Source organism: Calonectris borealis, chromosome 2, assembly GCF_964195595.1.
Source record: "Calonectris borealis chromosome 2, bCalBor7.hap1.2, whole genome shotgun sequence".
Lineage (NCBI taxonomy): Eukaryota > Metazoa > Chordata > Aves > Procellariiformes > Procellariidae > Calonectris > Calonectris borealis.
Genome location: NC_134313.1, coordinates 115,352,039 through 115,378,224, shown reverse-complemented (window position 1 = coordinate 115,378,224; position 26,186 = coordinate 115,352,039). Strand labels below are relative to the sequence as shown.

The 26,186-nt window shown below is 40.0% G+C and overlaps 1 protein-coding gene across 6 annotated transcripts in view; it reads left to right on the top strand.

Annotated features, from left to right (window-relative positions):
• The window catches only part of LRRFIP2 (LRR binding FLII interacting protein 2), a 64,868-nt gene that overhangs the window by 5,424 nt on the left and 33,258 nt on the right, over positions 1-26,186 (top strand). For 2 of the 6 annotated variants that reach the window (XM_075143032.1, XM_075143030.1), the window contains exons 1-3: positions 2,500-2,603; positions 5,477-5,581; positions 20,505-20,591. In XM_075143032.1, coding sequence (XP_074999133.1) covers positions 2,565-2,603; positions 5,477-5,581; positions 20,505-20,591 — 231 coding nt within the window. In that variant the 5' untranslated portion in view covers positions 2,500-2,564. Of the gene's footprint in view, positions 1-2,499; positions 2,604-5,476; positions 5,582-20,504; positions 20,592-22,083; positions 22,135-24,977; positions 25,032-26,186 lie in introns of those variants that run through there. The other 4 variants (XM_075143031.1, XM_075143033.1, XM_075143029.1 and 1 more) reach the window with 3 other exon arrangements.

The window sequence follows — 26,186 nt, the reverse complement described above, 5'->3', positions numbered from 1 at the left end:
TTGAAGAGGCAGATAAAATTCTGTAACAAACCTAGGTATTTATGTACTCTAATATTGTAAAATTACATTCAGATGATAATTTATAATGAAGAACTTCCCAGTAGTGCTTATCTGTCTTATCACATGTCAAAGACATCAATTTCCAGCAGTAGGGGCAGTTAGCACTGCTGCAGTATTTTGTAGAATGTCCTTTATGGTCCACTTGATTCAGATGTTTAAAGGTGTGTTGCAGATAAAAACACTAACTTTGCAAGTGGACAACTGAAATGGCAAGAAAATTTGCCTGGATATTATGGACAAAAGGCGCAACTCCTTCCCAGGATTAAAAGAATTTACTACTTTAAAGATAGAAACTGCTATGTTTGTGGCTTTGGAGTTGAAATGCGGGTGCTGCTGGCTTATATTCCAGTATTAATTAGGAAACTACGAGGCTGGTTCTAACAGCCAGTGGTTCTAGAGCAAGGCTGCTCTTTTCTGTTGGTGGATCAAATATACAGAGATTGTTTCTATACAGGTGGATTTTAATTATCTTGTGGTCTTACTTGAAAGAGAAAAGGAGAGTTTCAGTCTGTTTATTTATAGCCTGTTCATACTGTAGTATCTGAATGCCTTGCATGTATGTGATGCCAAATACACTGGCATAGACCCAGGCATCGGAACAGGTGGTGCCATTGAAGGTGGTGAGTGATAGGGCCTTAAATTGTAGTGTAGCTTCTGTTTTACATAAGGCAGGTCACACTTTTTTCTAGGAAGTGAAAAAGAAACACAGAGAATCTTTAATCAGAAGGTAGTAGGAAGAAGAGTAGACAGCAAAGACTTGGGGAAAAGATAAAATTTACATAGGCCTGAAGTGAAGAAAAATGAAAGAGGAAACTTGAGGGATTTCCTCACAAGTCTTCTGGTTTGTTTGGGGACTTCAGACACTTCAGTTTTTTGGAATGAAATACAACAGGATGTCACTTCATCAGTCGTGTAATACAACATGTAACCCAGCCTACAGTAAGAAATAAACATGTAATAGATGTGACTTGGGAATTCTGAACTGTAAATGCAGCAGATTATAATGTACTCTACTTTTATTATCTTTTATATTTTAGGAAGGCCAGTGTAACAAACTGTTCTTTGTGTGGTTGTGTTTTGTTTTGGGGTTCTATTTAGTTATTTTCTGTGAAAATTCTGATGTTACAGCTTATATTAAATTCTTTATAACATGCAGCAAAATAATTTTTCCCATAATTAGCAAGTTGTGGAAGTGAAGCACCTAAGAAGTATTTCTGCATGCATGTGAAATATTTGGCACCTTACATTTTTCTGAAAAGTAACATCATGATACATTTAGTATTAGACTAATTAGTTTATTAGCAATAGGACTAGATCTCTTTAGTACTGAACTGTATAACAAGACATGAAATACTCTGACATACATCAACTCAATTAAAGTTACATAGAATGGAAGAAATTGTGACCCTTGAAGGAATATTAAAACATCTTATTAAAGAAAGCTTATATTGAGGTTTAATTTCAAAGCTGCCAGCAATAACTATAGAATCATATAATCTATTACTTTGGAAGGAACCTCTAGAGGTCACCCCTTGCTCAAAGTGTGGTCAATTAGAGCAGGTTTTTCAAAGCCTTGTCCAGTCAAGTTTTGAATATCTTCAGGGCTGGACTTTTCACAGCCTCTCTAGGCCAGTGTTTAACTGCCCTCTGTTCTTCAACTCCAGGGTCCCCTATTTGCACGATTTCTGTTGGATATGTGGGTGCATGTACCTATGCTGTTCCTTACAATGCCCTAATGCACTTGCCAGCGAGAGCGCACCTCACAAGCTCATGTTCATGCACCAAAGGTGTGGGTTCTCCTCCCTTGCTGCACCTTGTACTGACCACTTGCTAGCTGGAGTGCAGGACCTTGTGTCCTCCAGGAGGGATGCTGCACTGTCTGGCCTGGGCAGATACCATGATGCAGTCAGCAGGGTGACTTCTGGCAGTGTCAAACCAGGTTTTGATGGCTGCTGCTTCCTCTCCAAGGCCTCTCCCACTAGTACAGCTTTTCATGTTTTTTATACTTCTTTTCAAGAGGACTCCTTTATTTCAAACATTTCTTTATCATTCTCTGGTTACTGTTTAATCTAACTGATGATCCTCTTGCTCTTCAACATGATCAGTTTTGGGCAAATGTCCTGTCAGACAATTTTGCATTTTTGATTAACACAGCCACAAATTCCTGTTGTCACATTTGTTATTATCCAAACCCTTTTGCCAAGGCTGGGCCTTGCAAGCACCCCCCACTATGTCCCCTGTGTCACTAAGCAATGGCTCTACAGTTTTCTTAGTCTTTCTTTTGTTCCCAATGTCCTTATAGTAGCCTTTCTTCTTGTCCTTATCAGCCTTTGCTAGTTTTGACTTAAGCTGAGCTTTGGCTTTCCTGACTCCTCCTTGCAGGCAAATGAAACATCTCTGAATACCTTCTAGGTAATCTGTCCCTGCTTCGTTTTTCAGGTTTGGGCTCAGTCAGGAGTTCTGTGCTCATCCTAGGTGAGAAGCGTGGCAGATGGCCGGAAGGGATGCCGCACTTGCCTTCCTCCACAGTGACTTTGGCACAAGTATGCTACAGCGAGACTGAAATGAAGTGCTTTTGCTCATTTAGAGCATCAGCATCTATTTTTTAAAAATTCACTACTCTATGTGTATACATTAGTACTTATTGTCAGTCTGAACATAGCTGTATTAAAAATAGCTACATAACCTATTACATTCAATTCCCCAAATCAGTCTTCCAGCTAAGAGAATCTCACTGAATTAACGAACCAAAGTTAGTTGTCTATTAAAGTGATATGTTGTTTAAAGGATGTCCACAAATGAAGTTCAAGTCTATGGCATGTGCACTTATTCTGCAGTTTTTACTTATGTGGTAAATATTTAGTTAAGAAATACAATCTTTAACATACAAATTAAAAGAATTTCATTTCATGCTTAGTGACCTCTTTTACTAGATAGGTTTGAGTTCTGTTGCTTACATGAACTGATCTATTGTAATAACATAGTTTCTTGATTTTTCTTTTTTTTTTTTTTGGCTGATACATAACCTTGTGAAAACCTTCTGTAGCAGGGGTGTATCATTTTATGTGTGGATGCAACTTCTACTTTGGGGCCTATCTGCTTTTCTTATTTGAAGTCAGCCAATAAGAATTGCTGAAAAAAGATGCAGATTTTTGGGGACATTTCTTCTGAATGTGGGCAGCAACCTGTAGCTCTGAGCTTAAACCTTTGCCACAGAGATCTCCAAACTGCTTTCTGCGTGTATATATCTAAATTAAACTGAGTATAAAACATAAGTTTGCTTGCTTGTTTTTAAGACTAAAAATACAGACTCTTACTGAATGGATTAACAGTGGCAATACTTGTCCCAGGCCTTATCTCAGAGTCTCCCATCACCCTGAGTTCGAGCTCTGCTGTCCTACTTCTAAAACCCATCCCAACCTCTGATAATAGTGAGGCTGGAATCTTCTATTTCTTCCTGAAAGTGTGCTGCTACCTAACATCAGAATTAAGGCCAAAACAAATGACAGCAACAAAAAAAAAAAACCCATGTTGTGGGGAGTAACAAATAAATTGAACCATGAGCCACAGGCAGATGGTAAAAACACTTCCTGGCAGGCAAGTCCTGTGTGTTGGTCCAAATGCCTGTATTTTATCCAAACACTCTGCACTACAGAACGAATGAGCAGCCTGTGGAGGAATGGATGGAATCCAGGGGGGTACTTATGTCCACTCTTCCCCATCCGGAGCGTGTTCATTACTGGACGATAGAACTGCATCTTCTCTGGCCCCTTCAGATACTGTGGTTTTATTCCTCTACTACTCATCCGCAAATGCTGTAAGCTCTCCTTTAAGGTTTTTACACAATGGAGTAGTTGTGCATCTGCAGTATTGAGTATGTTTAATTTTGGTCTCAGAATAGCAACTAGAAATGAATAAGATTATTGCATAATTGTATCTGTCCTGTGCAGGAGCTTTTAAGAAGGGGGACATCATGTTTCAAGTCTTTGTTGTCTTTTTTGTCATCAGCAAATACTCTATTTCCCTTGTCTAAGCGCATAAAGAGTAAAATACCTGCAGAATTTGAAGCAGAATAAAAGACTTCCTGCCTGCAAGGAAAAGAGAGGACTAGTGGCATAAAGTTGGGGGGGGGGGAAGGGAAGAAGTGTAGAAGCTAAAATACAAAAAAAAAAAAGACAGAGCTGTGATGCTACTTGATATCTTTGAGTCCCAGGAAGTATACCCCAATATATTTTGGCTTTGTGATTGCTGTATAAAAGCAATAAAGCAAAAACTGTGCTTGCACTAAAATACCCCTGTCACATTCTCTCCCCCCCCCCCCCCCCCCCCCGCTTGATTAAATGTAAGGAATTCTTGAATGTTTGCTGGTTAGACCCAGTATGAAAGATAGTTCTTGCACCAGTTCAGTTTCAAAAGGATAGCCAGTAGTAGTTCCCTTCTAGACCTTTTCTATTTGCATGAAGAAAATTTTATTCTAAATAAGGTGTTTTCCCAAGCCCTGTGTGGGACACTTACCTTGTTTATATCGAATAGCTGGACTACCACCAAATCCTGATCTGGCATCTTTAGGGTTTCTTTAGGGTATTTGAAAAAACTAATTTAGATAATTTTTGAGTAATGTTTTGCTGTCTGTGGCTGTATGTGCTATGTTTTGATTTGGTGGTGAATTTTTTTTATATTCTTGCAATGGATAACAGAGGTTTCTGGAAGAAGACTAAGCAGGTACTTTATGTATTATTCTGGGCGTATGATGCTAGTATGCTTCTCTCTTCATTTCCCAAATTTGTTTGTCTAGAAATGTCTTTACTTCTACTATAATAAAACTTCTATGTTATAGAAGACTGCAGTTCTCATTTGGTTGCAGCTGAATGAGAACAGCTGCATTAAAATGTAAATCAGCCCCATCTACCTGCTTGGATGCTTTGAAAAATTTGTCTGCTGAATCTATTTTTTCTGTTTTGGAGAGAGCTCTAATGATCATGTAAGCTTAATTCTTGAACCTGTTGTTGCCTTTAGGTTTTCTTCACGTCCATAAAATTAAATGGATACTTATGCTTAGGAGTTGTGAAAAGTGTCAGGGTACATAGGTATCATCATTGAGCTAGGAGCAGTTGATGGTTGTACATAACTTTGAAGCTGCAGGTAAACTGATGGGTTCTGTTCAGTAGAAAAATGCTGTGTGTGCATCTTGTAGGAGGCAGTGGTGTTCTATAAAGCTGCCACAAGATTTTTTGATAAAATTTTCCCAGAAATACAACTGCTGGATAAATTTGTGCCAATGACGTGTAGGTTTCTTGAGTATTATATAGCTGAAGAATTGGAAAATTTATTACATTTTGGGGGGTTGGATTTTTTGTTTGTTTTTAATTCCAGATCTGAAAACTGAGCTTTTTCCTGTCTGTTTTTGCAAATACAGAACCAGAGAATAAAAATGGGAACTCCTGGATCAGGACGGAAGAGAACTCCAGTGAAGGACAGGTTTTCTGCAGAAGATGAAGCTCTGAGTAACATTGCCAGAGAGGTTTGTTAATTTCAAATTGTCTTAAATTCAGAAATAGGGGTGAAAGCAATCTCATTATCCAGAAAAAGTTAATTTTTTTTAAGCTGTGCATTAAAAAGTGTAATTAGTCAAAAATATGATAATACAAACTAGGAGAGTTTGTGATTTAAAAAAATCACATTTACTGAAATATTGTCACAATGATATATTAATTGTATGATTAATGTAACTTCAGAGGATCACACTTAAGCTTAGCAGATATTTCTACAGATAATTATATGCTTAACTAAAGATAAATGAGAAATCCAGTTGCTATCTCCGATCTAAAACTAAAACAAATTCACTTTTATCCCATTGCAGTGTATAGTAGTATTAAGATGGTAAATATAGTGTATTAGTGTTGAATGAGTAATAGTTATTATTAAAAGGTATTTGTAATATATTCTTTCAAATGTGAAAAGTCACATTTCTGTCAAAGTAAGCCTAATATGTACAGTATACCAGGACTTTGTTAACAGAGTCACCACCTGAAAAATAGAGAGCTGGAGGTAACCAGCCAAAAATGTAATTAACAAGAAGTTGATACAAAGGGGAATTTTGTATACAAAGGGGAATTTTGTCCCACCGGATATAGGAAGGAGGCAGCTGGAATTTAGAGTCTTACAGATGTCTGTTTGGACTTGAGTTTTTCTGGGAGGAAATGCTGTGACTTGGAAACAAAAGCCTTAGTACTGTTTGTATGCAAGTCGATACAGAAGCTTTGAGCTATGCTATGTACAAAGCTGCTCACCCTAGCTGACATAAATGAGTGCAAAATGCAGATTTCAATTTGCCTTGTAATGTAAACTGTTGTCTATATATGTGTATGTATAGTATATATACATATATGTGTATGTAAGACAAAATAGGTAGGTGATAGGTCTTTGAAAACACACTTCTGTATGAATTTTCAAATGTAGCCATCATATACTATAGGCAGAGGAAATGTTCTGTCAGCAAAAAAATAATTTTCATTTAGTTGGTAACTTTCCAGAAAGCTATGTTCACACCAAGTTTAATGGAAGTTCTCACCCTACCAGATATGTTCTGTGTGGGCCTTTGGGTCATGAATGGTCTCGCTCATCAAGTTCCATCTCGCATTTTTGTGGAAAACAGTTAATGAAGGAGAAGGAATCTGGTTTTAAATTTCTTTCGAGTATTCTCTGCAGGGTTCCTGTGCATCAGCTTGCAACTTAGCCTAGAAAAAAAGGTTTCAATAGTAAGGTGTAGTAAGTATTGTCTTACTTAAAATTACTGTGGGGCTTTGTTCTCTTACATCACAAACTCCCTCAATTAAAATTTGAGCATGAGCATAAATTAAACAAAAATGAAGGGTTTTTTTCCCCTTAATGCTAAATTAAACTAATACTAGGTCTCACAGCTAGAGGTCTGTGTAGGACAAGCTGGCTGTTAGATCCCATGTCAGACAGCAGCTGTTGTCATTGAATTGGTAGCTGTAATTCATAGTATTAGCCAACTTATTCTAAAGAAAACTTTTACTTTAAAGGAACAGAATGCATTTCTTAGGATATAACAGCAGAGGCCAGTTAACAAAACTAAGTTCTGTCTTTAAATAACATCTGATTTTACTGTGCCATACATATGCCTTATCATTTGAGGCTGGGGAAAAGTTTTCAGTTACCATGCTGACATAGGGCATGCCAATTCTCAGTGCATGAATATACAGAGTAGATGTACTTTACTGTTCTGAGGCCATTATCTTGGCAACATGGCTTGCTTATCTTTCTATTGTCAAAGGGTGTTTTGTTCTTCAACTTCCTCTTCTGAAATTACCTTTTTAGCAGATGTTACTTACAACAGTTGAATTGAATCCTGTAATCCAGAAGTCAGATGTCTTGTGAGGAAAATGTTCCTAAAAGGTGTTCTAGGTATCCAGAGATGGTAAACAGAATATGCTGAAACAAAAGGCTGGCACTCAGGATGATCTGTGTGGGAAAACTGCATAGAAGTGCTCTGGGATTCCGAGCAGTCACAAAATGGCACTAGGAATTATTAGAGTGTATAATACTAGCAAAGACTTCTAGTGTAGTGTATGAAGTTTCAGGTTTTTTTCCTCCAAAAGTTCAAATTTCAGAAAGCACTGATCTTATTCTTTCTCACCACTTTAATTTGACAAAATTGAGATTTTCTTGTTCTATGGGACGTGTCAAAACAATGTGATATCTTCCTTTTGGTATCAACAAATATCTGCTTTCTAGGAAGTTTTGTGTAAAGAATTCTTTGGTACTGATTCAATAAATTCATTTCTATATAGCCATTTTTCTGCACTGGTTGAATCTGATGTGTCATCTTATATGAAAATAGTTAATAGAAGACAAGGGCACTATCATAGGATCTGAGGGGCTTGGTCAAACTACTTCCTCCTTGTGAGATTTCTTTTGTTTTCTCCATCTTTCCTCTGCATCAGAAAACTTTTCCTCTGTTGCTTGTGTGTCCTCCCCTTCACTTCTTGTAGCACTAGCACTGTTATGTAGAGAGTTCTTTCATATATTTTTCCTTGCTGTGGGAGTTTGCATTGAGACCAGCTCTTCTGCAATGCCTCTGCACTGAACAAGGAACAAGTATGCTAAAACATCAACACTGGAGTGAATTACTGCCTTATTCCAAGAACTTCTGAGTTACCAGCCCTCTTTCTTCAGGACCTATTTTGTATTCTGTTGTGTGTTATCCTTCCTGGCACTGAATTCCCTGTGCTCACTGAAACTGCGGAAGAATAAAGGTGATGTACGTATCCAGGGACAGGGATCTATGCATCCTTTTCTGGAAGCAATGTACTCTCCATATTAAGCATCTTCAGTGAGATTGGGTGCAGTTGATCAGTTTGGAAGTCTTACCTTGGTACAGCAGGGAAGGATTACCAGTTTATCATGTTTGTTTCAAAAGCTATAGAAACAGGTGGTAGGTTATATTGTCCAGGTGTTCCCTGCAAGGAGAAAAGGAACTCTGAGTGTAAATGCACCCAACTACGTTAAAGTGGAGTCTTGGCAGGTGTCTTCTGATTATAGCAAGGTTAATTTCAAGTCAGCTAATCTCTTATTAAAAAAAAAATTAAAAAATGCCTATCTCCTGAAAATATGAAGAGTTCCTTTATACTACCTTCTGGTTCCTTCTCTAGCTGTTGTAATGGATTCTGAAGCTGTTAGCTTTCTCAGATTGACAAAGAATATAAGCCAGCTGGTGTGGAAGACAGTTTCTTCTGTCTCGTGGAAAGTTCTGCCTTTCCAAATAACAGATAGGGATTGTCTAGTGTGACTTCAGGCTCCTGTCGAGATTAGGTTCTTATGCGGGAATCCTTTTCGTTTAACAAGTAGCTAAATAAATAAAAATTGAGGCTCATATTCTCAAGGTTATATTCACAGTCTACACTGGATACTGATTGATAAGATCTCGAGATCTGTTTTCTCTGTAGTTTTGTTGTGGAGATTCTCTGCTTATAAAGCTGTTTTGTGGACAGAGTATCTTCAGCTGACATCTGCATCACTGCTTCACTTGTCTTTGTAATTTACAGACAAGTTGTTGTGTTCATTTTAAATATTCAACAGTAACCTGTTGTCGCCAGGCATCTCTTATGATTTCTTGGGACCTCTTTCTCCAAGAACAGCCTTATACGCAAGAGCAGAGGTTTCAATCACTTCTGTGTGCTTACATTGACTTCAGTTCAAGCTCAGATAAAATAAACATCATGCCAGAAAGTGAAAAGAGTCTGACTCTTGTCATCTCATCAGCCTCAACCTGGTAAGCAGCAGTTTGAAGGGACAATCAGGATTTACCTTTTATATCCTTTCTTTCCGTGCTTGCTTCAGCAACCCTTCCATTCTTCAAGGCTGAGTAACTCTAGATGACAAAGAACTAGAGCTCGTGGACAACAACTGTATCACTATTCACTTCATTTCCTCCTTGTAGCATCTTGTCTGTATTTTTTCAGGAACTGTTCTCATGACTCTGTTTTCATTGTATTGCCGGAGCCTGGAAACTCTTAAGAGGTGTTTTCTCATGGGAGGGGATAAAGATTCATTTGGATTTAAAATTCACTCTGTAGTTGCTCAAACTTTGGGTAGAATGCAATTGTTCTTACTTTGGTAAAAACGTCATGTTATTAATTGCCAGGGTAGAAGAAGCCAAGAGTTCAATATTTTAAAATGTTTGAAGGCTGTATCATTTAAAAACAGTCAACAACACAGTCTTTGTCATATTGAATCTATTCTAAGTTCAGTACCTGTTTCTCTCTGCATACAGCTTCAGCTTTTCTTAAGGAAACAAATAAACAAAACTCCAAAGAACCCCACCTTCATACAGACATTGTCTTTGTAGATGCTAGATGATTTTTGAATTTGTTTTAATAAGAAATCACTTAAATATTTTTAAATCGGCTAATTCTACTTCAGTATTAATTCAAAATTTTGTTTGCTCTTTTTTTAATGGTGGTTAAGGATATTTTATAGGGGATAAGGTATTCTAGAGATTTTCTAATCTATATTTATATATGTATAATAAATGGAAAAAGAATAAGACATCACAAATAAAGAATCCTAAACCTTTAAGTCATGTAAACCTTAAGATTTTGTTGTTTATAGTCTTTGCCTTGTAGGCAACTGGAGAAAGAGTAGGCACATCAGAGAAAAGTGGAAGGAATATATTTCTGAGGAGGCATAAGAAATACATTTGGCCCATGGGTGATGGTGTTGCCTTGGGTCCATGGGACAGTAAGGAGATAGAATCATAGAATCATACAGGTTGGAAAAGACCTCTAAGATCATCGTGTCCAACCATCAACCCAACACACCATGCCCACTACACCATGTCCCTAAGCGCCTCATCTACACGTCTTTTAAATACCTCCAGGGATGGCGACTCCACCACTTCCCTGGGCAGCCTGTTCCAAGGCCTGACCACTCTTTCAGTAAAGAAGTTTCTCCTAATGTTCAATCTAAACCTCCCTTGGCGCAACTTGAGGCCATTTCCTCTTGTCCTATCGCTAGTTACTTGGCAGAAGAGACCAACACCCACCTCGCTACAACCTCCTTTCAGGTAGTTGTAGAGCGCGATGAGGTCTCCCCTCAGCCTCCTCTTCTCCAGGCTAAACAGTCCCAGTTCCCTCAGCTGCTCCTCATAAGACCTGTGCTCCAGGCCCTTCACCAGCTTTGTTGCCCTCCTCTGGACACACTCCAGCACCTCCATGTCCTTCTTGCAGTGAGGGGCCCAAAACTGAACACAGTATTCGAGGTGCGGCCTCACCAGTGCCGAGTACAGGGGCACGATCACCTCCCTGCTCCTGCTGGCCACGCTATTCCTGATACAGGCCAGGATGCCGTTGGCCTTCTTGGCCACCTGGGCACACTGCCGGCTCATGTTCAGCCGGCTGTCAACCAGCATCCCCAGGTCCTTTTCCTCTGGGCAGCTTTCCAGCCACTCTTCCCCAAGCCTGTAGCGTTGCCTGGGGTTGTTGTGGCCGAAGTGCAGGACCCGGCACTTGGCCTTGTTGAACCTCATACAGTTGGCCTCGGCCCATCGATCCAGCCTGTCCAGGTCCCTCTGCAGAGCCTTCCTACCCTCCAGCAGATCAACACTCCCGCCCAGCTTGGTGTCATCTGCAAACTTACTGAGGGAGCATTCCATCCCCTCGTCCAGATCATTGATAAAGATATTGAACAAGACCGGCCCCAGTACTGAGCCCTGGGGAACACCGCTCGTGACCGGCCGCCAACTGGATTTAACTCCATTGACCACAACTCTCTGGGCTCGGCCGTCCAGCCAGTTTTTTACCCAGCGAAGAGTGGACCTGTCTAGGCCGTGAGCCGCCAGCTTCTCTAGGAGAATGCTGTGGGAGACAGTGTCAAAGGCCTTACTGAAGTCCAAGTAGACCACATCCACTGCCTTTCCCTCATCCACTAGGCGGGTCACCTGGTCATAGAAGGAGATCAGGTTGGTCAAGCAGGACCTGCCTTCCATGAACCCGTGCTGGCTGGGCCTGATCCCCTGGTTGTCCCGCACATGGCTCGTGAGCACCCTCAAAACCAACCGCTCCATGATCTTCCCCGGCACCGAGGTCAGGCTGACTGGTCTGTAGTTCCCCAGATCCTCCTTCCGGCCCTTCTTGTAGATGAGAGTCACATTGGCGAGCCTCCAGTCGTCCGGGACCTCCCCAGTTAACCAGGACTGCTGGTAAATGATGGAGAGCGGCTCGGCAAGCTCCTCCGCCAGCTCCCTCAGTACCCTCGGGCGGATCCCATCTGGCCCCATAGACTTGTGAGTGTCCAGGTGGCATAGCAGGTCATTAACTTCATCCTCCTGAATTATGGGGGGTTTATCCTGCTCGTCGTCCTTGTCTTCCAGCTCAGGGGGCTGAGTACCCTGAGGATAACCGCTCTGACTACTAAAGACTGAGGCAAAGAAGGCGTTGAGTACCTCAGCCTTCTCCTCGTCCTTGGTGGCAACATTCCCCCCTGCATCTAATAGAGGATGGAGATTCTCCTTGGCTCTCCTTTTGTCATTAACATATTTATAAAAGCATTTTTTGTTGTCTCTCATGACAGTGGCTAGGTTGAGTTCTAGCCGGGCTTTTGCCTTTCTAATTTCCTCTCTGCACAACCTAATGAGATCCCTGTACTCTTCCTGAGTTGCCTGCCTCTTCTTCCACAAGTGATAAACTCTCCTTTTTTCCCTGAGTCCCAGCCAGAGCTCCCCGTTCAGCCAGGCCGGTCACCTTCCCCGCCCGTTCTTCTTGCGGCACATGGGGACAGCCCGCTCCTGCGCCTTTAAGACTTCCTTCTTGAAGAACGTCCAGACTTTGCCCTTCAGGACTGTCTCCCAAGGGACCCTCTCGACCAGTGTCCTGAGCAGGCCAAAGTCCGCCCTCCGGAAGTCCATGGTAGCGGTTTTGCTGGCCCCCCTCTTTACTTCACCAAGTATCGAAAATTCTACCATTTCATGGTCGCTAAGCCCAAGCCGGCCTCCGACCACCACATCTCCCACCAGCCCTTCTCTGTTCGTGAATAGCAGGTCAAGCGAGGCATCTCCCCTGGTGGGCTCGCTTACCAGCTGCGTCAGGAAGTTATCCTCCACACACTCCAGGAACCTCCTCGACTGTTTCCTGTCTGCCGTGTGGTATTTCCAGCAGACGTCCGGAAAGTTGAAGTCCCCCACGAGAACAAGGGCTAGCGACTGGGAGACTCCTGCCAGCCTCTGGTAGAATATTTCGTCTGCCTCCTCGTCCTGGCTAGGTGGTCTATAACAGACTCCCAGCAGGATATCTGCCTTGTTGGCCTTCCCCCTCATCCTTACCCACAAGCATTCGACCTCGTCATCACTACCATCGAGCTCTAGACAGTTGAAGCATTCCCTAACATACACGGCTACCCCACCGCCTCTCCTTCCTCGCCTGTCCCTTCTGAAGAGCTTATAGCCATCCATTGCAGCAGTCCAATCGTGAGACTCATCCCACCATGTTTCCGTGATGGCGACTAAGTCATAGCTACCCCGCTGCACAATGGCTTCCAGCTCCTCCTGTTTGCCGCCCATGCTGCGTGCATTGGTATAGATGCACTTGAGCTGGGCTGCCGATTTCTCCCCCGACAATGGCGTGCGGTCCCTAGGCTCTTCTCTAGAGAGCCTGGTTTTATCCCCGTCCCCCTTCGAATCTAGTTTAAAGCCCTCTCGATGAGCCCGGCCAACTCACACGCGAGAATCCTTTTCCCCCTGCGAGACAGCTGAACTCCGTCCGTCGCCAGCAGGCCCGGTGCCATGTAAACCTCCCCGTGGTCAAAGAAGCCAAAATTCTGCCGATGGCACCAGCCCCTGAGCCATATGTTGATCCGATGAGTTTTCCTGTTCCTTTCGGTGTTCCGCCCTGCCACTAAAGGGATCGAGGAAAACACTACCTGTGCTCCCGATCCTCCCACCAGTCGCCCCAGCGCCCTGAAGTCCCTTTTGATCCCTTCGGGACTTCTCTCTGCAACCTCCTCACTGCCAGCCTGTATAACCAGTAGTGGGTAGTAATCGGAGGCCTGCACCAGACCGGGGAGTTTCCTAGTAATGTCCTTCACCCGGGCCCCAGGGAGGCAGCAGACTTCCCTGTGGGATGGGTCCGGCCGACAAATTGGGCCCTCGGTCCCCCTCAGAAGGGAATCACCAATGACAATTACCCTCCTTTTTTTCTTAGCGGAGGCAGTCATAATTTGTGGGGCTGGCTGCCTCGCCTCGGGCAACCCCCTGGATGGGCCTTCATCTGCATCCTCGTTCTTCTGGCCCTCAAGATCCAGAGCCCCATATCTGTTGTGTAGGGGCAGCTGGGAAGGTTGAGGTGAGGAAGGCCGGCTGGGGGTTCGCCTGGCACCCCGAGCAGGGACCTGTGTCCATTCCCCTCCATCGCCTGGGTCTCCTCCTTCTGCCTGGTGGCAAGAGGGCAGGGGTTCTTCCGCTTCTTGCGGAGCCTCCGTGTGCTGCCCTTGCCTCAAGGATGGCAGGGTGCGGCTCCACCAATCTATCTCCCTCTCGCACTCCCTGATGCTCCTTAGCCTCTCCACCTCCTCTTTCAGCTCTGCCACCAGGCTGAGCAGATCATCCACCTGGTCGCAGCGCACACAGGCATTGTCTCTGCTGCCCTCCTGTACAAGGGACAGCGTCAGGCACTCCCTGCAGCCGGAGGCCTGGACAGATGTGTGTTTGCGTAGGGGCTCCGTCTGGGTCGCCACGTTTCTCCTGGCCGTGGCTTTCGGCCGAGTGGATACCATGGCCAAGTCCTCTTCTGGGAGGGCGACGACCACGAGCTGAGCTAGCCTCTGGAGCCTGGAGGGGGCTGCGCCCTGCTCGCACGCCCTGCCCTGTGCCAACTGCCGCGCAAACTGTCGCTCGCGCTCCCTGGGGGCTGCTCTTGTACCTGAGGGGGTTTGGCCGCTGTCCCTCCTGGCCCCGCCCACGCTGAGTCAGAGCTGCCGCTCGTCAGGAGCTCGCTCCGCCGGCTCGGGGGAGGGGGGCTGGGGCACCCTCTCGCTCCCCTGCGCTGTTGCCTTCGCGGTTTTTGCCGCGGTTTCGCCGCTTCAGGAAGGGTCCCCCGGCGCGATCCTCCGCTCCGGAGCCCTTCGCCTCGGTGGCTTCGAATGAAATGGCGGGTGCCCTGGGTTTTAAACTGCCGCTGTCCCTCCTGGCCCCGCCCACGCTGAGTCAGGGCTGCCGCTCGTCAGGAGCTCGCTCCTCGGGGGAGGGGGGCTGGGGCACCCTCTCGCTCCCTGCGCTTTTGCCTTCGCGGAGATGAGTGTGGAAAAAGCGTGGAAATGAGAATACAGAAGAAATGAGCAACAGAAGAGAGAAATAATGCATGTTCACTTAATAAGAAATAATGAAATACACTACTACACACTACAATATAAAGTTTATTAAGAGGTATGGTGAACGTTTTAAAATGCTTATCCTGGTGCTTTGCTGGACCTGGCAGAAAGTCCTGGTGTTCTGTCAAACACCCTGCGGTAGAAGCAGAGTGGAGTACCTGGGCAGGGGTTGCCAGCGCCCTCACTGCTGATGTCTGGTGGAAGAAGGAAAACCTTCCTTGCCTGGGCCTCCTGCATTGGAAAATGCAGGGTTGTAAACACTGCATATCCCTTGACAGAGAGAGAAATGAGTTATACGTATTGTAGCCCATGATAACAAAATAGAATCATAGAATCATAGAATCATAGAATCATACAGGTTGGAAAAGACCTCTAAGATCATCGTGTCCAACCGTCAACCCAACACACCATGCCCACTACACCATGTTCCTAAGGGCCTCATCTACACGTCTTTTAAATACCTCCAGGGATGGTGACTCCACCACTTCCCTAGGCAGCCTGTTCCAAGGCCTGACCACTCTTTCAGTAAAGAAGTTTCTTCTAATGTTCAATCTAAGCCTCCCTTGGCGCAACTTGAGGCCATTTCCTCTTGTCCTATCGCTGGTTACTTGGCAGAAGAGACCAACACCCACCTCGCTACAACCTCCTTTCAGGTAGTTGTAGAGCGTGATGAGGTCTCCCCTCAGCCTCCTCTTCTCCAGGCTAAACAACCCCAGTTCCCTCAGCCGCTCCTCATAAGGCTTGTGCTCCAGGCCCTTCACCAGCTTCGTTGCCCTCCTCTGGACACACTCCAGCACCTCCATGTCCTTCTTGTAGTGAGGGGCCCAAAACTGAACACAGTATTCGAGGTGCGGCCTCACCAGTGCCGAGTACAGGGGCACGATCACCTCCCTGCTCCTGCTGGCCACGCTATTCCTGATACAGGCCAGGATGCCGTTGGCCTTCTTGGCCACCTGGGCACACTGCCGGCTCATGTTCAGCCGGCTGTCAACCAGCACCCCCAGGTCCTTTTCCTCTGGGCAGCTTTCCAGCCACTCTTCCCCAAGCCTGTAGCGTTGCCTGGGGTTGTTGTGGCCGAAGTGCAGGACCCGGCACCTGGCCTTGTTGAACCTCATACAGTTGGCCTCGGCCCATCGATCCAGCCTGTCCAGGTCCCTCTGCAGAGCCTTCCTACCCTTGAGCAGATCAACACTCCCGCCCAGCTTGGTGTCGTCTGCAAATAATTCAAATTTTTCAATGAAAAGCATTTTTATTTTTTCAGAGGTGAATAACATTTTAGTATAGCCTATATTTTATCCTTATGAAGCTTTTATGCTGAATCTGAGCTAATTAATGAATCACCTCTACAGTATGAAAATTAAAATAAAAATATTATTGCTTTCTAATGCAAGCAAGGGGAAGGAGAAAGATGCTTGTCTACACTATAGAGACAGATGTTATGCTTCTCCTTGCTCAACATGGGGGGAAGCTTCTACCATATTAATTCTATGTACTAGTATGTTTCTTATCTTGGTGAAGAACTTGATCATTGCTGTGAAGAAACTAAGAAAAAACACATCAGAAAGGAGAGACCCCAGACTCAATCTTTACAAAGGCATTCAAATTAAATTCTGTTGGTTTTTTTTTTTCCCTTGACAAAAATATCTTGGATTTAACTGAAGAATTAAATGTTATCCTTGGAAATGGAGATTAAGTGGTTTGAAAGGTTTTCAAAAGATTGTGGCAGAATATGTATTTTTTTAAAAATAAAAAAGAGAGAAAATGGAATAAGTAGAGATGGTTTTCTAAGTGACCGTAAGTAGTTGTTAGTATTTGGTTCTTAGGTGAAAATAAGGAAACTAATGGAAGGAGAACATTCTCTTGCTACCCATATGTTTACTAAACACATGCAATAAAATAATCTAATCAAAGTGAGTACTGCTTCAAGGTGGTAACTTAACAGCTTGAAAACAGCCAGAATCATCATATTCTTCTAGAATGAAATGCTGTTTATGCAGGTGCAAGGAAACATTACTTTTATTTTTGCATGTAATGCTTTTTGGTACCTATTTTGAAATGAAGAATTCCAGAACTCAGCAGTTAACAGATGGCTTTGTTTTGTTACTCAGAGCAGAGCTAATACCCAAAGAAATGCAGATATGGCACTTGGTTTAAAATCACATATTTGTACTTAGGGTAGGAGATAAAGATAAGGGATCTTCTCTGTAGTCATCCATTTCCTTTCTTGCTCACTTCTCTGAATATATTCCGTGCAAAATTGTTGTATCTATACCTCATGGCTCCTATTTGCCCTCCAGAATATTTAACCAAGTGATTTCTTTCCATTTTAGCCACCAGTGTAAGTGTACTGGTATGGCTGTTACAGGTTTGGATACCTCATCTCTTATTTGAAGTTGAACTGTTTAAGAAAATTCAGCTATCACATTTCTTTTTAGCAGTTGGAAGTCCCCTTTAGAAACTCTTAAAATGTTAGGTTTGCTAGATCTTGGACAGTCCACAGTTTAGTTTTTACTTCAGGAAAATAGGAGTTTGGTATGTTATATCACTTTTTAACAAGCTGTACTTCAATTAGATGATATTGTAATATATCTTTGTCATAAATAATATATTTTATTTATGTGTGTCTATAGACTGTGTAGAGAATAATGACCAATGAAACTGAAATCAAGACTGTAGTGACCAGTCTGTAGTTTTCTAAGACTGGAATTTGTTTAATGCAAGCTGTAGAAAGCAGCCTGTACTGACTCCTAAGCTCCTATGAGCAAGGAATAGTGCTGTATTTAGAATGCTCTTCAAATACTAATTGCATTAGAAAAGCATTATAACATGGCTGCCTGTCCTTTTGCTGTTTTTTTTTCCCAAAAAATAGGAGTCTAGATTTTCTTTCTGTGCTGCTTCTATAGTCCAAACAGCTTCATCTTTTCAACTCAGTTCTCTATCCAAAGCTGTTGCGGCACTGTATTTCCCTGAGCAGATATTTAAAGACTTTATTTCAATGTAGCTGAAGAATTTAATTTGTGAAGAGCGTTAGTGGAAAATTGTTTCACAACTTTTATGGGCTTTCTTCAGTAACACAACAGAGTGAACAGCAACACCCAGGAAGAAAACTGTCCTTTTGAATTATGGTTATTTCTTTATTAGTGTTAACTTTGAATCTCAATTACATAGTTATCAACATTTGTATGAGTGTTCTATTAATAACATGAGGTCTGCTCTCTAACAATTCTGCTGAGAATAAAGAATTATTTGGTATGATGGGCTTTCAGACGGTAATGTGATTTGTCTCTTGCTCTAAGTTTTGGTGAAGGAAGCCCAAGAACTGTGCTTTCAATTAACTTGCCAACTTCTTTGTCTTTTTGAAATTGTGTACTTTTTAGAGGAATCTAGTTGCTCAGATTAATAATTAATGTAATACCAAAACTTTTTTTGCTGAAAAATTTCTCTAAAAATATAAGATTTTTTTTTCTTCAATTTCTGGCACTCATTTTTTTGGCAAATGTTTGTAGAATTCTCCTGTATTTTATTCAAGGGTTTAGTAAATTGGAAGAAATGGAGTTTCCCCCTCTACTGTAGGGATGTGAAAGTTAGGTCTCTGGCTGTAGGACTAGGAGAGAGTGGTGAAATGTGAATTGATTTTTTTTTTTTAGTGCGAATCAGTAAATGGATGAACTTTCTATCTTTAACAATAAAGCCTTGCCAGAGCCTAAAGGCTAGATGTGTACATCTGCTGATCTATAGACAGAACTAAACCCAGACATATCAGCTGTTTGGGTCCTTTCTCTTTCTGTTTATATGGGACAGAGCTATGATTACAGACAATTACAGAGTAGGGCTGAAAGTGAGAAAAGACTTCCTGTTGCATGGGAATTCCCTTGCTTTTCTTGTGAGCTGTCATCAGGTAGGAAGAAGAGTAGCTTTATGCTGCTCTGGAAAATGATTACATTGTAGCAGTCAAGAGGGCTGACACAGACTTGGAATCATTTCATCTGAGTATGCAAAACATAGAAAAAAGTCTTGATGAGAGTCATTTGAAGTTAAGACAAACTATTTTAAGTAATAAAGCTGTAATGTGTTTGCCTTCTTTCTTGTCATTATTTGATAGATATTGTTGTACCTGTAGTTTAATCATAATTTAAAGTTCAACTACCTCTTCCTTTTTCCTGAAGCACAGTAAAAGATAGTTATTTGCGATTGTCGTGAATTTTATATGTTTCTAATGTTTTACATAAACCTATGCTGTGATAGTGGCAAAAGCAGAAAAAAACTATCCTTAACCAAAGGCAATATCCCATTGAATTTTACATTTTTTAAAAAGTTCTATAAAATTAAATGTTTTGGAAGCTAGAAGTTAGTTCTGAATTTTTGGCTGCTGGTGTTTCTCATAAGTTTTTAATTAACAGTAGATAGAGAACTGGCATTTTTGGTGAAAAACAGTGGTTTTCAGTCGTTCAATATTTCAAGAATTTAAGAGAAAATTTTCATCAACTCATTATTCAAACATGAAAAAATTGAGCTTGTTTTCCTCAACTATTAATTTTATGTAAAAAATTATTGCCTCATGTAATTAACTGATTAAATTTGAGGTAGTGTTTAGGGTCTGAAAGACAATGTGTTTCTTTTTTGGTTGAGGCTGGATAGAAAGTGGAGAAAATACATAGTCGTATCTGTCAATAACCAGGTTTCACAAGCAGCGCAGGAGATGTAACAGCTTTTTGCCACTGCAAAGAGGGAGGTCTCGCTACTGTTTGTCCTGCCTGTCCCTTTTGCTGGGTCTGGTGTTTATAAGATCTTTGTACAAGTCAATTCATTTCACTAACACAGCAGAAAACTCAGAAAACTGCTTTTTTGTTGTTGTTAACTTTCTGCTATGGTAGTTAGTTAAATTGGCTTACAGCAGATTCTGAGTGTGGGAGCTCTGTCCAAGGAAGGTGTTGGGAGTGTAAGAGCTGGAATGGAAAGGTAGGGAAGTCCCTTTTTGGTGATGGTGAACATTTAAGTTAGTTCTTGAGGAACTGCAACCTTAAATTTCTTTCTTACATTTTGTCCAATAATTGATTTGATTTTATGTTTGCTGTTTGAAGTAATTTGACTTCTAAGTGATGTTTGCTTTTTGAAATAATTCCAAATGATAGCAGAACCTTTGAATATGACATGAGCAATAGTGGTTTAATATCTTTAGTTTCATTCTTTCTTTTTTTGTTTTAATGTCTTTCTGTGGCCAAAGGTTCTGCAGCTGCATACGTGCCTGTTTAAATACTACGCATAGGCGAAGTCCTGTTAAAGTCCGCAAGACATGAATTTTTAGATTTAGTGATAATAGTATTTCTGAACTCAGTTCTTTTATCAACATGTAATTCTTTTGACTAGTAATGATATCTGTAAAAACTTAGGTATATATCCTTTCTGAAATTTCATTCTGAGAACTCTGATTTCTTTATTACTTATGTATTGTGATGTTAGAATCTTGATGTGTTTTCGTGAAGAGATTATTAAATTGAGTACTCAAACCATTATACAAAAAATGTGGTTTTTAACTTTCAGTATTTTCAATTTGCTTGTAGGCAGAAGCCAGGCTTGCAGCCAAACGGGCAGCTCGAGCAGAAGCAAGAGATATACGTATGAGAGAGCTGGAGCGACAGCAAAAAGAGGTAGTGTAAATCATCAGGAATTATTGCAAACCTGTACTAAAATTCTTAACGTATTTTATTTCTGTATTTGCATCAGATTTTGTCTTTTGGTGTAATTCAGCTGCATGCTAGTATTTTCACCATCAGTATTTTCATCAACAGCTTCTCTCTCTCCCCCCATACCCTCCTCTTTCCTCTTAGGTTATATATCTAAAAGAATAACTTGCTTTGTATTTACCTGTGGATAGCACGTCACAAAATATTAATCTGAACATTCATTTTGAACTTCCTTAATAGTTATGCTCATATTGTGGAAAAAATCTACTATACAAAATAGGCTATTAGCACTCTTGCTTTCAAATGAAAAATAAAACATTTTTATATGTGAATTTAAATTCTAGCTTTATAGGCAAAATCAGATTCTTGGATGTTTTACCTTTAACAAATGCAGTAAATTCAATTCTAGCAATTAAAATTGGACAAAGGTTAATCTAAATGTTTATCTTTAGATATTTAAAGGGCTTATTCCTGTTTATTTGATTTTAAATGAGCAGAAGAGAGAACATAATGACGTTGTCCAGAACTCAGGCTTGCATAAATAATTGTGCAGAGAGGAACAGTTTTCAACTTCTAATGTGAAGCTTAGTATTGCCTGGATTTGAATTACTAGACTTGTGGCTGAGTCAGCAGGTGACTTTTGTGCTTTTATAAGAACAATTACTTAACACATGTGGCAGTTTCTTTGCTTGTTGTTGCTGTGCAAATGGTCCATGTAAATATCAATAACTGGCAGCCCAGCGTAAATAATAAACATGATGTATCCAAAATGTACACTGCCTAATGTATAGGATAAACAACTATGAGAAAGTAGAGAGAATTATTTTGCACTATTTTTAATGTATTTGTAATATAGTTAGTAATTGGTTAATTTGGATATGTGACTTTGGATATGCAGTTTTCAGTCAATTTCTTCCCATATGGATTATACTGAAAGTGTTCATAATAAATACCTATTGTCAGGATCTTTATTTAAAAAAATTAATAGAATTGGGATAATATTTACACATACAGTGTGTTGCTGCACACATTTCTCTTAAAAAAAAAAGTTTGCATTTCTTGAGCAAAAAAACCTAGGAACTAGATTTTCAGCAATCTGATTATTTCAAGATTGTTGCATTTGATTCAGGTTTTGACATAGCACGCAAAAGATTGAGAATTTGTTATTTAGCATGATTATATTCAAATCTATGTAAATACTGATATACAGGGGGTTTCTTTTTGCTGTGGTAATAATAAGTACAATTTACAAAACATGCTTTTGCCTCAATTTTATGTGGTTCTCATTATTCCATACTTTCAGTTTTCTAACTGTTGTAGGTATCTGATATCATACTGAAGATTACATGTCAGTTAACTTAGATTTTTCCAAATTTTTGATTTAGGAATCCAGTCTTGTGTGGTGACTAATCTATATTGTAAATGGTTTGTTTGTTTTTGTTTTTACATTCTGTAGTTTTCTCAGCATTCATATGATAGAAAATGGGCTCATATCCAGAAATGGATGGTAGGCTAAAACCACCTGTTGTGCATGTTTTTGCCATTCGGGAAAACTAACCTAGGATTTGGAGGAAGTAATTTACTAACAGTTTGCTGTGTGTCATTTCAAAGTATTTTATTACTGAAAACAATTACATATAAACTATATATGGATGTGGATACGCAGGGTACTTCTTGGCAGCAAAAGACAAACTATGAAATGAGATGCTTTTCTTAAAATGAAATGTTTATCGTTTCTACCATGTGCTGGCTTAAAGTCATGAATCTATTTAAAATGAAATTACGTTAGTTTCAATCTAGCTAAACATCTTTTCAATAGTAAATGTTTTCATTTCAGTTAATTTCTGGGGTTTGGGTTTTTTACTTTTTTTTTTCTTAGCAGACTTGTATTTATTTGTTTCTTCTTTGAGTAAGGTGGCAGATGCTTGTCTTTTCACTGATGATTAAGTCATTTCTATGACTTATAAAAACTGATTGTAAAAGATGAAAAAAAAAAAAAACAAACCAGAAAAAACCCCAAACCCCCCATGCATCACTTGTATCCTTTTATCCCTTGCCCCTCACTTTCAATTAATAATGATAAAATATTTGACTGTTCATTGATTTAGATTAAGTCCACTAAGTAGGAAGGACTAGAGATAGTTGAGTTACAATTTGAGAAAGCTGCTGTTCAATTTATACAAATTTAGTGTGATGTTTCTTTAGAGAGTTCCTTTCACAAACTTCATGTGCCCCCTAAAAAGGCACATGGGAGATGCGAGTTTCTTTTTGTGTTTTTAGGGAAGTGTTCACTGTGTGAATGTTTTGAATCGAGAAGATTTAAGTAATATATGCTGAGACTAACCATAATTTGAAATAGTTAAAACTACCATGACAGTTAATTGGTGCTTCTGTTGAGAAATCCTAGAACTGTCATTAGAATATTATTTGCAAAAGTTGTGCTGACTTTACATTGTCTCTTTGCCTAGCTGGCATTTGTGTGTATATTGGTTCTCTTATCACTTACAAAGAACAACATAGGTTTCTGTTATCTCTTGGTGGAACGCACATTTGAATGCTTTTTTGCTGGAGAGCAAGGGTTTCCAAACTGTGGAACACATTTGTGAGAAATCTCACTTTGAAATTAATGCCACTCAATTGAATGCCACCTTCTTTTTGCACTCATAAGAGGCACATCTGCTGCAGGAGGCTTCTGAGCAGATGTCCACTCCTTTCCTGGATCGGGAGGCCTAACCTCTGTCTTAGATAAAGCACGTATTTCCAACTTAAATTCTTAGAAATAAAGCTTGATAGCTACCAACAGTAGCTATCTGTTTGCAATCTATACTGGAGCACTTACTTTATCCTTTGACCTGAATATGCTGAACACTTAACGCTGGCTTTCTGTTTTCTGATTGTATGTCAGGAAGAGACTTGTTACCCTAAGTAAATTACCTACAGAAATGTACAAAAAATTGTGTCAGAAGCTGAAGTTTTGCCTTAAGGAGCATATTATTATCTGAGGTGTTATACTGGCAATTAAGAGGAATCTTATTTTATATTATACAGCAAACTGTCTGCTTGCAAGCTGCAAATGGTATTAACAGATACTTGTCCATTTAGACCACAGGCACAAAGTATATTTAAAATTGCCAGTGATCTGACTATAATGTGTTGAAAAGTTATATAGCATAAACGTTCATTTTAAACCTCAAAGTAGACACTACAGAGAAGACTAAAATGTCATTATGAAATGAACCGCTTTTTTTTCTCCCCCTCTTTGGGAAATTATTTCCTTGCAGAGTATTAACTAGGCCTCTTGAATAGTCACAAAATAATATTAAACAAGTTAATGTATCCAGTGATAATGTAGAAAATAACCATGTGACCATAAGCAGTATGAAAGCCAGCTTTAGACTTTAGATATCCATCTATGAGCTGGAGGCTGAGCTTTTAACTCTAAAGATAACAGTCTTACAATCTTTAGAATAGTTTGACATATTGAAAACTGTAGAAAGTGAGTCATTTAAGGAAGGATTCCTAGTTTTAGAGCCCTGTTGTAGCCTTCAAATGGGATAGTTTAAACTTATTCTTAATAGGCTTACCTACTGTAACTAAAAATTTGGGAAGCTTATGGCATGTGAAGCATTTTAATGTTTAATTTTAAATTAGATGTATTTTTGTTCTGCTGCTTTTCACATATTGCTTTGTGTAAGCCAAAATGAACATTCCCTGATCTTTCAACAGAACAAAAGATATTAATGTGCCTTAGCTAGTTGTCCTCCCCCAAATTTTATAAGTTCGGTTTATTATTTTCACTGTCATTGTAGAGCAGAACTACCTATAGAACTTACAATTGATCAATTTGCTTACGAAGCTTTGTTCCTATAATAGAGGAGAAAATCTGAAATATGTATGAGAAATTACCATCTCTGTTAGGACTAAAATAATTTTGTAAAATGTTCACAATCTGACTGCAGTAATTATATAGTAAATTTCTTACTAATGTACTTGTAATTTTGTAAAGTTTTTAAATTTTTTATTTTTACTTTGATTTCTTAATTTAAAAAAATCTTGTACTTTTTTCTGCATTAATACAGTAATCAGAAGAAAGATTGACTACTGAACACTAATTACTAATTATTAACACCCCTTATTTGCATCTCCTAATGTAGTGTATTGGCATACTTGCCCAAATCACGTGAAATCACAGTTCTTCTGACTTGAATGAGTTCACTTGCCACAATGGATTATTCAAAATAATACATAGCATTAAAAGTGCTAACAGCATGTTGCTCACCTTTGCTTGCTTTTACTTTGTCATCTTTTTTTTTTTTCCTATAGAATAACTCTGCATTTCTTCTTTCTCAGGAAGATTCAGAGAGGGCCAGGTATTCTCACCGGTCCAGTCGACATTCATATTTGGTTTGTGTTCAAACTGTATACTTTCCCTTTTCCATAATGGCCTTCAAAAAAAAGTTTGCGTTTTGGTTTCATTTTCTTAAGGAACGGATGATGCTTTAGGTCTTCCAAGTATTAGCAGTTTTAGAATCAGTATTTTAAGTCATATCTAATGTTAAAGTTCATCTAGTATTTTATTTCCATCAATGTTAACAACGTAGTTTATTTTTATGTATTTCAATCTTTGCATTTAAAAAGAATCTCGATTGTCATACATTCATTCTTTGACTTTGTTTTTACTATAAGTACCTCATGCTTTTTTTCGTCTACTACATATTTATTTACAGTATGTTTTTGTTGCTGAAAATAACTGAATAGGCATTTGGAAACTGTTTGGAAATACATGTAGTTCAACAATCAATTATTTGGAATAACGTATATTTAATGAGAAGTTTTAAGTGTCATCTCTTAGTGTTATTCCAGTCTAATATGATTTACTTATTTTTTAAAAAGCTGAGTAATTGTACTCACTTAGGCTTCAGATATTGCCAACTAGTAAGAATTAACTGGCTTGTCTTGAAATGGTGGAGTATTAAGATTCCTACATAAGTTGGAATGATTACTTATGATTACTACTACACATCAAATCTCATGGTCAGATGTGAAGGTGCTATTAATAATCAAACACTGGTCTAGTTTAAATAAGTCTAGTGGGGAAAAAAAAATCTCTTTCCCATTTTCCCTATCTGTCTCAGAAATTATGCAAACAGGCAAATTTTATTTAATAGAGTAAATACTACTACTGACTCCGAGTCATCCTGAATCAATGCCACTTACTGAAGATGAGTAATAATGATTTGTAACTTGGGCTTTCATTCCAAACTGATGCTGATGGTAGTCTGGTCACTGTTGTGTCTTTTCTTGCACTTTAAGTATTAATGTATTTCTGTAATATTTGTGGAAGAAAAAGTAGTAGTACCTTCGGATACAATTTGATGCAGGGTTTTATTTCTTTGAGAATACGGGTATATATTATTCATTAGCGGCAAAGACTTGCCTGAATGATGCAAGGTATCCCAAAGATTGCTAATAGAAGTATTTATTGTATTGTATAGGCTCTTCTATATCCTCTTTAGGTCATATACAGTGCTAAAGAATGGTTTTATTGAGGGTTTGTAA